We start from the raw sequence: 14,770 nt of genomic DNA on the forward strand, positions 1-14,770 counted from the left end.
AGGCAGAGGCAGGCGGATTTCTGACTTCGAGGCCAGCCTGGTCTACAAAGTGAGTTCCAGGACAGCCAGGGCTACACAGAGAAACCCTGTCTCGTAAAACAAACAAACAAAGTCTGTTGCCACAGGATTCTTACATTTCCTGGTGAAATTCGACTTTGGCTAAGACCTGCTACTGGGTCTCTGTATGGTGTTGAGTGCTTTGTCTATGACTAGATGTGAGCCTGCACCAAGGTAGAACATTAGGGCTAGGGAAGATGGTTTGTCAGGAAGCAACCCGATTTGTATAATGCTGTCAGAGTAAGTCTGCCCGCTAGCTGAGTGAAAGGCAGAACCACAGTAAGAATCTTGGGAGCTGTTCTGGTTGGATGTGGAAGAAAATATCCAAAAACTTCCGGATTGCAATCTTAGAAAGCCAAGAGAAGGATAGCAGGACCATGTGGGACTCCTAGCATGTGGAAAGGCATCATGCTGTGTAGTGGCACACACTAGTAGACAGCCTGATGATGCAGCAACACTCTGTCCATAACAGCAGTAGGAAAACTCATGAGTGAGCTGGGATTGGAGATCCCCCACTAAGCAGGTTCTGTCCAGAGCTGGCTGCTGGGCTCTGGAGGCCAACCAGTGCCTGGCTGTCTGGAGCCAGCTGACCTCATGTCATGCACAGGGACTCTCTGCTCTGTCTATGGCTGGGGACACAGAAAGCCCTGGTTCTGAACACAGGGTGGCCTGGGACCTTATTCTGAATGGGAAGGTAGTCACATTCCCCATGGTGTCCAGCCTCAAGACACCCCTTGCTGTTGCAGACTCCTGGCAGCAATGGGACAGGGATGATGGCTTTGCTCTGTTCGAGGCAAGTCTGTAGTCTCCTTTGCAAGCCCAGGAGCCAGAGGAGTCAGAGAGAATTAGTGTCCCTGAGTTTCAGTCATTACTTGGAGATTAAAGACTGCTGTTGGTCTCACCAGGGTCACTCAGCACTGTCCAGTACTGCCTCAGCAGGCCTGCAGACCTTGTCCTGGGAAACTGGTTCTTACAGTGTCAGTGTCATCTGCTCAGATGGGAGACATTACTCTCAGATGCCTGGAAAATCTGGCCCTCCCCTGCCCTGGAGACCAGTGCGGGATGGAGCCCCAAATGGGGCCAAACCACAGCCCACCTGCTGCAGCTCACACCAGGATTCACCAGGAGATCAGCCAGTCCCACTCCATACCAGGTTCCCACCTAGCCCTGTGTAGCTCTCTCCTACAGTACCAGCACTGGGTATCTATCACCATTTCAAATGATTCCCTGTGAGAGTAGAGCCCCTGGCACCTGAAGGTGTTCTGGTTTGCTGCTTTGTTTATTGTTGTTGTTGTTGCTGCTGCTGCTGCTGCTGCTGCTGCTGCTGCTGCTGCTGCTACTGCTGTGATAATACACTGACCAAAAACAGCTCGGAAGAGAGAAGGGTTTGTTTGAATGACAGGTTACAGTCTATCATCAAGAGAAGCCAAGGTAGAGGTATCTGGAGGCAGGAAATGAAGCAGAGACCACAGAAGAAGGGCGCTGCTTACTGGCTTGCTCACTCTGGCCTGCTCAGCCGCCTTTCTGCGGCCCAGGCCCACCTGCCTAGGCACGGCACTGCATACAGTGGGCTGAGCCCTCCTACATCAGTTAGCAATAAGACAGTGCCTCAAAGACTAACCTGATCAAAGCAGTTCTGCAGATGAGGTTTCTTCTTCCCAAGTGGCTCTAGGTTTGACTTACATTGGCAGCTGAAGTGAACTGTGACAGGTGTGTTCTGCATCCTCTAGGGAATTCCCTAAGGTGTCTCCTGCTAAGACAGTGGCCTTCTCCCACCTCCTCCCAACAGTTTATGATGAAAGCCTTGATCACTAGCCCTCTGCTGTACCAGTCACCCTCCAAGACCCTCCACCTGAGCACCCACTCTCTACTGTCCATCACCCTCCATCTATTCACCCTTCTTCCATGGCCTAGCTATACCCACCTGGCTGTCTATCACACACACACACACACACACACACACACCGGCCAATCCATTAGTTTGTCTTATCTTTTTTGTGCTTTTGCAAGTATGTTGCAGAACTCGTATGTACTCCCAAACTGTTGAGCAGTGTCTATTTGCAGGGTTTCCCCAGTGTGGAGCTCACTTGTGCTTTCGTGGGTAGGGCCCATGCATGCTTACTGAGCTGCGACAAATGCAGGCAGAGAACCTGACGTTCACCTAGGTATCCATCAGAGTCCATTCTATGGGAAGTTTATGGTAGGCTACGCACATCGTGGTAAACCATGAGTGTATTCAATGGGGAGAAGCAGCCAAGGGAGATAAGGAGGGTAATATCCATGGGAATTTAATAATTGAACTTGAGCCGACAATCCAAATGGTGCTGCCTGAGGCTGAGGAGCTGCAGGGATGTGTCCTGCTGCAGGTGGGGTGGCCTCTGTGCAGGTATGTTCCCAGCAGTCTGTGGTGGTGGCTCTTCATAGCAGGCACATATCAGGCTCTTCTAATCAGCTCCCACTTGATTATTTAATTACTCACTGGTTTTTATTCATTTTGCATTGGGTTTGATAACTTTCACAGCCAAGTCCCAAAAGTGCCCGTATGGCCGGCCCTAGGCACATCTATGAGTGATATTTTCCATCCCACAGTGACTCTGCCTGGCTTAGTGCCTGAGATTAATAAGATCACTCAGGATTGGAATATGGCTCTGTGGTAGAGCGCTTGCCTACAATCGGAGCAAAAATACAAACCACTCCAGTGTGCAGCCTTTTGTGTCAGATGCAGTTGGCTCAGATGTTTCTGGACCCATGTCCTGTGAGGACAGGCACACATGTCAGAAATCCCAATCATGTCAGAAATCTGGGAGTACTAGACCATTCTTCTAGGTCTTTCAAGGCGGATCTGAATAGTCCAATCATTTACAGTCCCAAATAACTATAGAATCAATTTTTCAAATTTCACGAGTATAAAATCTTCCAGGGCTGTGACTGTGATAAGTGTGTGACATTTAATGACATCTTTACTTTATTTCTCAATGTCTCCTGTTATTTCTCAAATATAAAAATGTGTGTCTGTGTGTCAACTCTGTACCTTCTTAAATTCGCACACATGTCCCATAGATCCTGCGGAATTTCTCATGCAGTCCATCTTATTATCTACAAACAGAAACACATCTTTCTCCTCATCTTCCTCCTCATCTGGTGCAAATTTTCCCCAGGTGACTTATAGACTTATAGGCACTGCCTTCTTTTGCTGGTTGACTGAGTTCAAGAATGAATACACACTATTTCCACTCGATACTGTTCCTGAATCCAGCTAGTGATCTCACCGTGTTCTCCACACTGCTGATATGTTGAAATACATTGTTAAAATATATGAGTAGCAAGCCAGTCCAGAGTCATACTTTCATAAAACGCTAAGACTTCATTTATTTATACATTATGAAAGCGTTCATTGCAAAGGACTCCGGGGGCAAACAACTGACCGCATCAGGGTTTTGTGTCTGGTTTTGACATCAGGCCCCACTGACCTCAAATCTGAGAAACACTTTCCTGCCCACCCCCTCCAAATTTGTCATATGAGCAGGCATGTATAATACTCTGCCAGAAAGCCCACTGAGTATATAGATATTAAAATCCATTTTTATTAGACAGAGCACACTAAAGTTTGTTTTAGTTTGGTTTGGAGTTTGTTTGTTTGGTTGGTTGGTTGGTTGGTAGTTTGGTTGTTGGTTGGTTGGTTGGTTGTTGGTTGGTTGGTTAGTTGAGGGGGGTTGTATTTTGTTTTCTTGAGACAAAGTCTTGCTATGTAGTCCAGGCTAGCCTTGAACTTTCAGAGATCCTCCTGCCTCTGCCTTCCAGAGGAGGTATGTGCCATCAGACCCACCAGCAAGGTGTTCTTTTTTTTCTTTTCTTCTATACAGCATATTTTGATCATACGTTTTCCCTCCCCAACTTCTCTCAGATTCTCCCTACCTCCCTACACACAAAATTAAAACCAAAACAATGAGAAAAACAATAAGACCAAAAAAAATGGAGTTTTGTGTTGGCCAACTACTTCCAGGCAAGGGACCTGCCTGAAGTATGGCTGACACTCTACTGGAAAGAATTGATTTTCTCTTAGCCTTTGGCTATCAAGACCAGCAAAATTTTCTAATGTTTTGGTTTTATTTTTTCCCAAGGAATATATCCATTTCATCAAAGTGACTGAATCTGTTGGCATGCAGCTATTCACTATCTACGCCCTTGATTCCTGTAGTGTATCTGTAGAGTGCACAACAGTAACTCTTCAGATTGGAATTAAGCTCAAACAATGTTTGTAAATAGTTCATTATCACTATTGTGTGTGCACGGTGAATGGGGCGGGGGTACACACCATGGTATGTGTGGAAGTTAGCAGACAGCTCTGTGGCATTGGCTCTCCCTGTCTATCAGGTTATTAGGTTAGTATTTGGGTCACAGAAATCAAACTGGGGCTTGCAAAGCAAGGTCCTTTGCCCACTGAGCCATCTCATCAGTCCTTCTTCTCTCTTTATTAGTTTAAGAGTTTATAGCTTCACTGGCTTTTGCTGTAGGGGGAGCAAGTTTTCAGGATTTGTCCCTAATCTTTATCATCTTCATCAGGTGGCAACCTAGGGCCAACCTTGAGGTCTTGTTTTTCCACCTTGTCAAGGTAGAATAGATCACTAAACTTTAGATCTTTCTCTTCTTTCTAATGGAAGATTGGAAACTATAATTTTCCCTTTTATCCCTATGGTATCTGCAGCCAAGAAATTTTGGTGTGTTATATCCTTTATAACTTCATCCTTATTCCATGAATATTTTATAAGTATGTTGTTAAGTCCACAGTAGTTGTGGTATCTTGAGCAAAATATTGCTACCAACCTCTCATCTAATTTATTTATGGTTAGAGAATATGTTCTGCATGATTTCAAATCTTCTGAATGTTTGAGTCTTCCATGACATATACCTGTTGAAGAGCCGGTGACACACTAGAGGATGCCATTGTTGTCATGGTGAATATGCCACATGTAATGAAAGAGCACAGATAGGGTACCAGTGTTGTCATAGTAAACAAGCCACACACAGTGAAGAGAGATGTGTGGATACCACTGTTGCCATGGTGAACAGGCCACATACACAGTGAAGGAAGGTATTTGAATAACATTATTAATATGGTAAACAGGCCACATACAATGAAACAGGATGCCACTGTTGTCATGGTGATCAGTACGTGCACCTTAGAGGAAGCACTGCTTGCTTAGCAGTGTTGTCTTGCTGAAGCAACCACACAGTGAAAGACGTGTGAATGCCTCTGCTTTCATGGTAAACATATCATGCAGGCTCTGGAGGAGGATGCCTGGACCATGGCTGGCAGGTCACACACAGCAGAGAAGAATGTCAAGATGTCACGGTTGACATGGTGAACACACACACTGGAGGAAGATGTGTGAATGTTATGGTCCCCACGGTGCAGGAGTTACACGGACTGAATGAAGATGTGTGGGTGCTGCTCTCATGTGGACGAATAAGCCACACATTCTGGAGAGTAATGTGTTAATAACACTGGTGTCGTGGTGAACAAGCCTCGGTGACTAGAGGAGGATTACATTGGCCACACTGTTTAGTGAGATGTGTTACAAGGAGTCTTGAGGCTGACATCTTTAATAACTGTGGCTCTATTTCCTCATTGAATTTCCGTTGGTTGTTCTGCCTCTTGCTGAGAAGAGGAACTTTAATGCCAACTGCAACTCGGGGAGCTGCTCTTTCCCCTCTATCTATCAGTTTGTTCTGGTATTTTGAACCCTCTATTGGTCGATGCTGTGCCACCTCCCAGCCAAATGCAAATGTCATGTCTTGCCCTTGCCTGTGTTTCTTCTGTCTTGCTCAAGCCTGTTTTCTCTTCTGCTGCTGGCCTGGTAGCCTTCCTTGGCTTTGAACAATGGTTCTCAAGCCCCCTGATGCTGCAATCTTTTAATACAGTTCCTCATGTTGTAATGCCTCCCAATCATAAAATTATTTTCATTGCTACTTCATATCTGAAAGTTTGCTACTGTTATGAAGAGTAAGGTAAATATCTGATTGTGATCTCTGTGAAAGGGTTATTTGACCCCCAAGGAGTTGCAACCCACAGGTTGAGAACCACAGACCTAGAGGGCAAAGCTGAAAGATGATTCTTACAGGCCTACTTCCAGGTCCCCCATCTCTTCTCACTCTATACTATCCCCAGCTGGGTCTTTCTTTCTTTTCCTCTGTTGTAACAATCTCTACCTTGAAGTAGAATGTTTACTTTGTTACAATGTAACTTTTTCACTTGGTTAGATTGTTTCCATTTATTCTTTTCTTTTTCTACCTCTTTTACAACACTGTTTTGATGTGGTTTCTATTTTTTCCCTTCCTTCTCTCCCTGTGTTTGTGTTATGTCTTTTTTTAAATTTCAAACTTAATATATTAATTAGCTTTTTTTTTCTCTTAGTGTCTCTCAGCCACCTCAGAGATTAAAAGACCCAATCTAATCACAGTCCAAGAAAATAAAGTTGAACTAATCCGCATGAAATATCCAGGGAGATCTTGAAACTCGAGGCCACCTCCCCTCTTCTTTTGTGTCACAAATGCCAAGCCTCTCACCCTGTGGCATGCATGAACTCACAAAATGTCAAACTTCTCTGTTGTAACACTCACCTGTTGTTTGAAGAAGTTAAAGGGGGGAAATTCTTTATCTAGTTCCCCCTAAGCTTAGCATTCCTTGTGCTCTTCCTTCCTGGTGACCCAGCTTCCTTCAGAGCCGCATCCCACTACCCTTGGGAATGTCACAGGACCTTCCTTCAAGTGGAGTTCACGCGACTATTAGCTTATTTTATTTACTTTTAGGTAAGGTATCACCGTGTGGCACTAGCCTCTCTGGAGCTTGGCTGCTGGGCAGCCCAGGCTGTCCTCAAACATCCCAGTTCTCCTTGCCCTGCCTCCCAAGCACTAGAGTTACAAGAATGCACTGTCATGCTCCACTGTGGCTTCATTCTTGAATTGTTATTGCCACAGCATCCCTAGAAGGCCCTCCTCCCAGCCTTTGAGTCTGAGTCCTAGTTACAGTGCTTGTAGGGACATTGTGCCACACTCAGGATGTATGTAACAGCAGCCCCTTTCTTGGGAGAATCCTCTCTGAACTGACCTGGAGATGGCCCTATCATGGTTCAACACCATAGGAAGCTATCAGTCATGATGAGTATGTCAGAACTAGTGTGTGCACAGGCTGAGTCTAGGGCACACGTGCTCAGTGGGGTTGGACTCAAATAGGTATCCTGTAGGCTAGACACTGAATCACCCTCAGTGAAGCTATCATCCAAGCTATCAGTCCTTGCTACTGCCTACTCCTGCCAGGGTGATCAGCTGGCTCTCCAGGGATAAGTCGAAAGTGAGCAACTCTCCCAACTGCCACAGAGGGCTAGGGGGCCCAGGCTCCTCATCCTAAAGCTAGGTTTAACTATACACGGGGTCGTTGGTCACTGAGCACTGTTGACAGAGAAGGGAGGGGTATGAGCTGAACTCTGGCTAAAGACAGGTCCGAAAGGAATCCAACTGGGCCACCACTCAAGACACCACTTCAGGATAAGGATGCCCTACTCACCACCCTCCATGACTGTCTTTGCTCTATGGGCATACTGGCTATACCTCTTCATATCTGTCCGGCTCCCAGCCCAGGCTCCATGGGGCCCTACTGAGTCTGAAGATTCACCATGAGTCCCTGCCATTGAGATCCAAATGAGTAGAGGGCAGATTCCCCCATTGGACGTGTGCTTGTCTATTCTAAGGGGTGGCCTGGCCTTGAAATCCAGCCACCTCCCCCTATGCATCAGGGAACGGGAAGGTATTTGGGCCGTTCCTGGGAAGTCAGCCTTCTGATCTCTCTCACAGGTTCTACCTCATCAGCGGAGGGGTCCCTTTCATCATCTGTGGGGTCACAGCTGCCACAAACATCAGAAATTATGGCACCGAGGATGAGGACGTGGCATAGTGAGTACTTCCCACCTGTAAGCTGACAAAAAGCTGGGAGCACACACCACCCCACCCCCCAGCTCCTCCTGTGGTCATCCCAGACCTTTGTGCCCAAGGCTGGGGAGGGCAGGGAAGGTGCCCACAGACATCTGTCATAATCAACCTTCGTTAGTGACTGTCCCCCAAGGTACCTGTGGTAAGGCAATCAACCCTTGAGGTGAACAGCAAGCCATGGTTCTTGGGCCCCAAAAGACCACTCAGAGTTATGTCTCCCAGGCCTCTGGGTTAGCAGAAGCCCTTTTCCCAACACGCTCAGCTTCCCACTGACTCTTAGACACCAAAGGCCTGTGTTTTCTGTAGTCTAGGATCAGACAGCAGGAGGTTAGCTGAGCATTGTATACCCCTGGAGCACAGACAGATCCAGACCCACCCCTTACAGGGACACAAAGCCCTTCATCATTCTAAGTGTCCCCTCAGGACCCCAGGAAGTCCAACCCTCACGCATGCCACAGTGCGCCCCATACCCTCCTCATCAGAACCTGCTTCCACCCACTCCCCTGCTTACCTGGGACAATATCCTGCCTCCACCAGTGTACCTCCTTGCCCCACCCACCCCAGCCTGCCTCTGTCCCACCCTGACCCACCTCCTGAGGGTCAGCACACCAGGCTAACCAACAGCTGGCTCCAGACACATCTCCAGACTGCAGCTCTGTCCCTAGCAACCCAAACCTCATGGCTGACCAACCAGTCTTATCAAAAAATTAAAATATTCCCTTGTAGGAAAGAAACCCCATTCCGTCCTGATGGCCGGGGAGGCGAGCACGCTAGCCACACCCCCACACTTACCTGCTTCTCCCTGCAGCTGCTGGATGGCCTGGGAACCCAGCCTGGGTGCGTTCTATGGGCCAGCTGCCTTCATTGCCCTGGTCACCTGCGTGTACTTCCTCTGCACCTACGTGCAGCTGCGGCGTCACCCGGAGCGCAGGTATGAGCTCAGAGAGCGCACGGAGGAGCAGCAGCGGCTGGCCGTGCCAGAGAGTGGCCATCGCCACGGAGTCCGTCCCGGCACCCCACCCACCTGTGATGCCCTGGCTGCCTCGCAGCTGCAGAACGAGCATTCCTTCAAGGCCCAGCTTCGTGCTGCTGCCTTCACACTGTTCCTGTTCACAGCCACATGGACCTTTGGGGCCCTGGCTGTGTCTCAGGGCCACTTCCTGGACATGATCTTCAGCTGTCTCTACGGCGCCTTCTGCGTGACACTGGGACTCTTTGTACTTATCCACCACTGCGCCAAGCGGGAGGACGTGTGGCAGTGCTGGTGGTCCTGCTGCCCTTCCCGGGGAGATACCTCCACCACCAAGCCCGGCGCTCACCCTACACTCGATGCCAACGGGGATGCACTGGGACATACAGCCTGCCTGCAGGACTCACCATGCCCTGGGAAACTCAGAGGTTTCGGCCATCCACCAGCCAGCCACTGCAAGATGACCAACCTGCAGGCTGCCCAGGGCCATGTCAGCTGTCTGTCACCCGCCACCCCGTGCTGTGCCAAGATGCACTGTGAGCAGTTAATGGAGGAAGAGGCCCACATCCACATGGCTGAGGAGGACATCTACCCACACGATCCCCACCTGCATGACCCTCACCTGCACAGGTGCCTCAAGGGCAGAACTAAGTCCCACTACCTCAGCCGGCACCAGGCAGCTGCTGCTGAGAGGGAGTATGCTTACCACATCCCCTCCAGCCTGGATGGCAGTCCCCACAGCTCACGTTCGGAGAGCCCCACCAGCTCTCTGGAGGGCCCAATGGGGATGCACACATTGGCCTGCTGTGCCCAGGCTGACCCTTTCCCCATGGTCAGCCAGCCTGAGGGTGGAGACACAAGCCCTGGGCTCTATGGCTGCCCTCCACACCTATCCCCAGGCCCTGCCCACTTGGAGATGCTACGAAGGACACAGTCCCTGCCTTTTGGGGGCCCCAGCCAGAATGGGCTGCTCCAGGGTGATGTTCGAGAAGGCCTGCCGTTTGGCACTGATGGGACAGGGAACATCCGAACAGGACCCTGGAAAAATGAAACTACAGTGTAGCCAGGTTGGGAACACAACTTCTTCGCCAGTGCCACCATGTGTCCCTGGAGGAGCTTCAGAGCAGGGAGTGGCCTTTTGCTATGTGGGCTAGAAGGGTCATCAAATGACCAAGTGGTTCTGAAATGGTTCTCAGCCCTCAGCCATGATCTCTTTTGTTGTATAAGAACCCATGGGAAGAACACTGGGCCACATACAACCGCCACTAGTCCCCAAGCTTACCTCCATAAGCTAGGCACCTGCTTTCTGTTTATAGCGCCTTCCCTCGCTGCTGGGAGGGAAGCTGGGAGGACACACACCCCCCCTAAGACTCCAGCTGGTGTTCTTGCCTTTGGTATATGTATGTTAGGTTTTGCTCTAGGGACCACCGCAGTGGCCCTCCAGAGCTCGCTCACACTGGGCAGTTTCCCGTCCCCTGCTGTCCTTGCGTTACCTCACACCTGCATCTCCACTGGGGGACCCACCTGGCACCTCTGCCTGCTCATCACCTGCACCTGTAATGGGACATGGCCCTGGCCTGGTAGCCTGAGGTCATTTCGGGTGCTAAGGATGGGCCTGGTACGGAGCCATGGGGAGGGGAAACAACTCACGGCTGTAGCCTTCAGGGAGCTGGCTACAGTCTCTCTGGACCTGTGCTGTTGAAAGTTGGCCTCTGTCAGACTGGATTCTGTTCCATTGTGAGTATGTAGTAGTCAGATTCTCCGTCCCACGAGGAGGGGCTGAGTGGGGTGTGACGGTCATCACGGATGAAGGTTTCTTATCGTGGGTGATGGTTTCTTTTCCTTTTTGCCATATTCATGATCATTTTGGGTACAAAGCCCCGCCTCAAAGAGTATATTTCAACAATGAGCCTTTTGTACAAGCAAGTGTCTTGTCCCAGGGGAGATCCTCACAGAGGTGAGAGCCCAGAGATGCCAACCTGTGACTGTCCACCCTTCCTCTCCAGCTTTCTCTTCCCAGTTTGTAGTCCATATGTGTACATATGTGTACACACACACACACACTGGCATACATATATGAACACACCACATATGCACACATTTGTGTGTACATACATGCTTATACACATTTACAGTTACACTATGCACACCACATACACGTGCATCCACACACTTGCCCACCACATGTATGCACATGCACATGCCTGCACACCACCACACATGCACACATACCACACTGTCCACACACAGACACATTGGCGTTCACACACACCCACAAACAATTAGTGTGTATCACAGCCCTGAGTGCTGGGTTTCTCCGCAGATGTGGGTGAGTCTGTGACTTGCTTCACAGAGCATAGCCTTCCTGATAACTGCCTCAGAGAACAGGGCATAGGTAAGTTCCTAGAGCATTGGAGGCAAGGCGGCAGCATTCTGCAGCCTGTGGTGGGCAGTGCCATCTAGAGGCAGACACACTCAGTACCTGAGTAAGGAGGTTGGCAGGCAGATCTGATATTCATAAGCTCCTCTGTGATGTCCCTTAAAGCAGCATTCTGTACCCATCCCTCAGGTGGGTAGCCAAGGACCACCAGGCTGTTTCAGCTCCTTTCACTAACGGACTTCTTTACCTGCTTGTGTAGCTGATGTGTGCAGAACCCACCATGCTGTGTACGTACTGTAGATACAGACCATCCAGAGGAAAATACAGTGTTTTACATTGTTTGTCCTTGGTCGGGCTGGTCAGTAGCATTCATGTGTGTGTTTCTCAGTCTTGACAAGGAAGACCAGTATGGGAGAGGCTTGGCCCCCATCCAGGTTGCTCCCCTGGGCCTAATCCCTCATCTTTTCTACCACAGTGCCTCTGGGAGAACAGAGACACCTTTTCATTCAACCAAAGAAATTCGGCATTAAATATTGAACCTGGCTGTGTTTCAACATTGATTTAGATTCATGAGTCCACTTGGATAAGTGCTGCAGCAGAGTCCCGTGACATCCTGTGGGGACGTGTCACGATGTGCAGCATCCCTGCTTCTTAGAGCCCTCGACTCAGAACCAACCTCCCTTAGGCTGAAAGTTGTCTGTGCCAGCTTTCCAGGCCTTGCTTTACCAGGTCCCTCCCTTCTTCCTTCATGATAATCCACATGGCCAGTGTGTAGGTGGCTGTACAGTGAATGTACACGTGAGTGTGAATGCACATGTGTGCCTGTAGAGCATGAGTTGTGAGTGGGTGTTGTCAGAGTCACATTGCATGTCCATCTGTATGGAATGTGCACACGTGTGTGTGTGTGTGTGTGTGTGTGTGTGTGTGTGTGTGTGTGTGTGAGAGAGAGAGAGAGAGAGAGAGAGAGAGCTCTTCACAAAGGTAGCATACATACACGGACACACACACACAGCATCCCTGCACTGGAAAGTATTTCATGAGGTTATATCCTCAGCACACAGAGATGTTATGACAACTTTAATCACCTCAGCAGTGATTCTAACTATGGAGGCTCTGCCTGTCTGGAGACTAGCAGCGTCTGCTGTGTCTCCCACGGGGCCACTCCACAGCCAGACAATCTCACGTCTGCCTGCTGAGGTGCCGGCGCTGCCTAGGCAGATCAAGGACACCTCTCAGGCCTATGAATGAGTCACCTCTTCAGGCGCTTTGAGCACCCGAGAAGCCCCTGGAGCTACCAGAAAGATGCTGAGATGGAATCTACATCCCATCCACCTGAAACAGGCAAGCAAGACTGAAACATGGGAAGACCAGGGAGACTCTGGGCCCCATCTTCAAAGGAAAGTCAACTTAACTTAGAGGGCGTAATGAGGTTGTTGGGGCTGTGAGTCAAGGCGTAGCCTTGGCTGGAGACCTGTTATAGGATGGATCCTTCTATAGGAGCAGGTAGCCCTATGGATTTCTTTAGCATTTCCTGACAGAGGTGTCCCTAATGGTGGCTGTGCTATAAGGCAGTCTGCCAAGTCCTACCACCTGTCCCCTGACCCTGAGTGTTTCTAGGTAGATACTGCAGGCCTCAGCCTACAGTAGGCTCTGAGATCAGCAGATCCCTCTGCAAGGACCACAACCCCCAGGGCAGCCTTTGTCACACTTACTCTTTCATGGTGCTGTTAAAATTTATGTTTGAGGCCAGTGGACAGGGAAACACCTTCATTCTATGATGTAATATCCTCTAAAATATCACCTGTTACTATTACAACTGGGACCAAAGAGTGAAGCATGAACCATTCAGTGGTGGTGCGCGCCTTTAATCCCAGCACTCGGGAGGTAGAGGCAGGTGGATTTCTGAGTTGGAGGCCAGCCTGGTCTACAGAGTGAGTTCCAGGACAGCCAGGACTGCACAGAGAAACCCTGTCTCCGAAAACCAAAAATAAATAAATAAATAAATAAATAAATAAATAAAAGAGTGAAACCCGTTAAACAATGTATTTGAAGTCCTCTGACCACAATGGAGCCCAGCTCTGCATCTGCAACAGAGGCTAGAGACGAAAGAGACAGGAGGAACAGTGCACACATGGCTTAGGCAGAGGCTGGACCCAGTGGGGTTCCTGGGATAGAAAGAAGATAGAGAAACCAAATGGGTGAACCGGTCTCTGGGACAAATGAGCAGTCACCTAGGTGCTTTGGTTAAACAGGAGGATGGATAGAGCGGGAAAGTCCTGAGGTCCAGGTAAGGGAGAGAAGGAAGTCCCTGGGGCCCCCACTAGTAAAGGGTGTTTTACAGTGAGTCAGTCAGGCTACTTCAAGAATCAGGTAGCAAGCCAGTTTTCACCTCATGCCTCTCTGGAGTGGTGTCTGTGACCCCAGACAGGAGGTTTAGATAGAACTAGTACCCAGATAGCCAATCCCCACTACTCCAGGACTACTATCCAGGCCTTCGATGGCTGCGTACCACATTCTTTCTATTCACCAAGGCCCAGACAGGCACTGGATGTCTTAGGGGGTCATCTGGGATGATGGGCTCCTGGTTGACGCCTCACCTACTACTGATATGGGTGCTTAGAGAAATGATGTTAAGTTCCTTTTAATCCCAGACTACATGATTTGATCCTGCATAAATATCAACACAATTGCGATACCACATTCCTGTCTCCATAACCCAAGCTGCAGCTATAACCAGCCATGGCCCCTTCAAGGGGCCAGCAGTTGGGCCTGTGCATCAGTTCCCATGGCAACGGCTTCAACAAGACAGTGACTTGTAAGACAACTGACTCAGAGAAGAGGCTTGGTTTGACCTGCAGTTTGGAGGATCTAGTCCAGGACCAGGAGACCATGGCTTTGGGTCCATGGTGGGGGTACCTGAAAGTGACAAAGGACATGTTGGGAAACATAGGGAAAAGCAAGCAGCATAGATCACACCAGGAAGGACCAGACACCCATGATCCCTTTTAAAAGCCTGTCCAATGACTTAAAGGCTCCTCATCCCACAAAGACCCCTCCCAGAGGTGCATAGCACACACACCCTTACCCCCACAACAGCACTGCCTTGGGAAACAAGCCTTTGACACACAGACTTCTAAGCATACCACAACAAGGACACAACAGCAAAACATGCAGAAAGCAGGCCCTTCCTTGACAGCCGACGTCCTTGGCCTGTCCTCAGGACCATATATATCCACCTGCCTGGAGAGGGAGGGTGGAAAGAGCTGACTCACCAGGGAGAGCCAGAGGAGTCCTCACGCCTGAGTCTTGGTTTAGAGAGGACTCCTGGCCCTGTCTCAGAAACATATCCCTGTGTACCAAGACTCCCATAAAGAGAG

General features: G+C 49.4%; 1 protein-coding gene across 3 annotated transcripts in view; it reads left to right on the forward strand.

Annotated features, from left to right (window-relative positions):
- The window catches only part of Adgra1 (adhesion G protein-coupled receptor A1), a 43,046-nt gene extending 31,099 nt beyond the window's left edge, over window positions 1-11,947 (forward strand). For 2 of the 3 annotated variants that reach the window (XM_029479114.1, XM_029479115.1), the window contains 2 exons: window positions 7,909-8,007; window positions 8,852-11,734. In XM_029479114.1, the coding sequence (XP_029334974.1) occupies window positions 7,909-8,007; window positions 8,852-10,076 (1,324 nt within the window). In that variant the 3' untranslated portion in view covers window positions 10,077-11,734. Of the gene's footprint in view, window positions 1-7,908; window positions 8,008-8,851 lie in introns of all 3 variants that reach the window. The other variant, XM_021168788.1, reaches the window with a different exon arrangement.
- Window positions 11,948-14,770: the final 2,823 nt, after the last annotated feature.

Source organism: Mus caroli, chromosome 7 (genome assembly GCF_900094665.2).
Source record: "Mus caroli chromosome 7, CAROLI_EIJ_v1.1, whole genome shotgun sequence".
NCBI classification, from domain to species: Eukaryota; Metazoa; Chordata; class Mammalia; order Rodentia; family Muridae; genus Mus; species Mus caroli.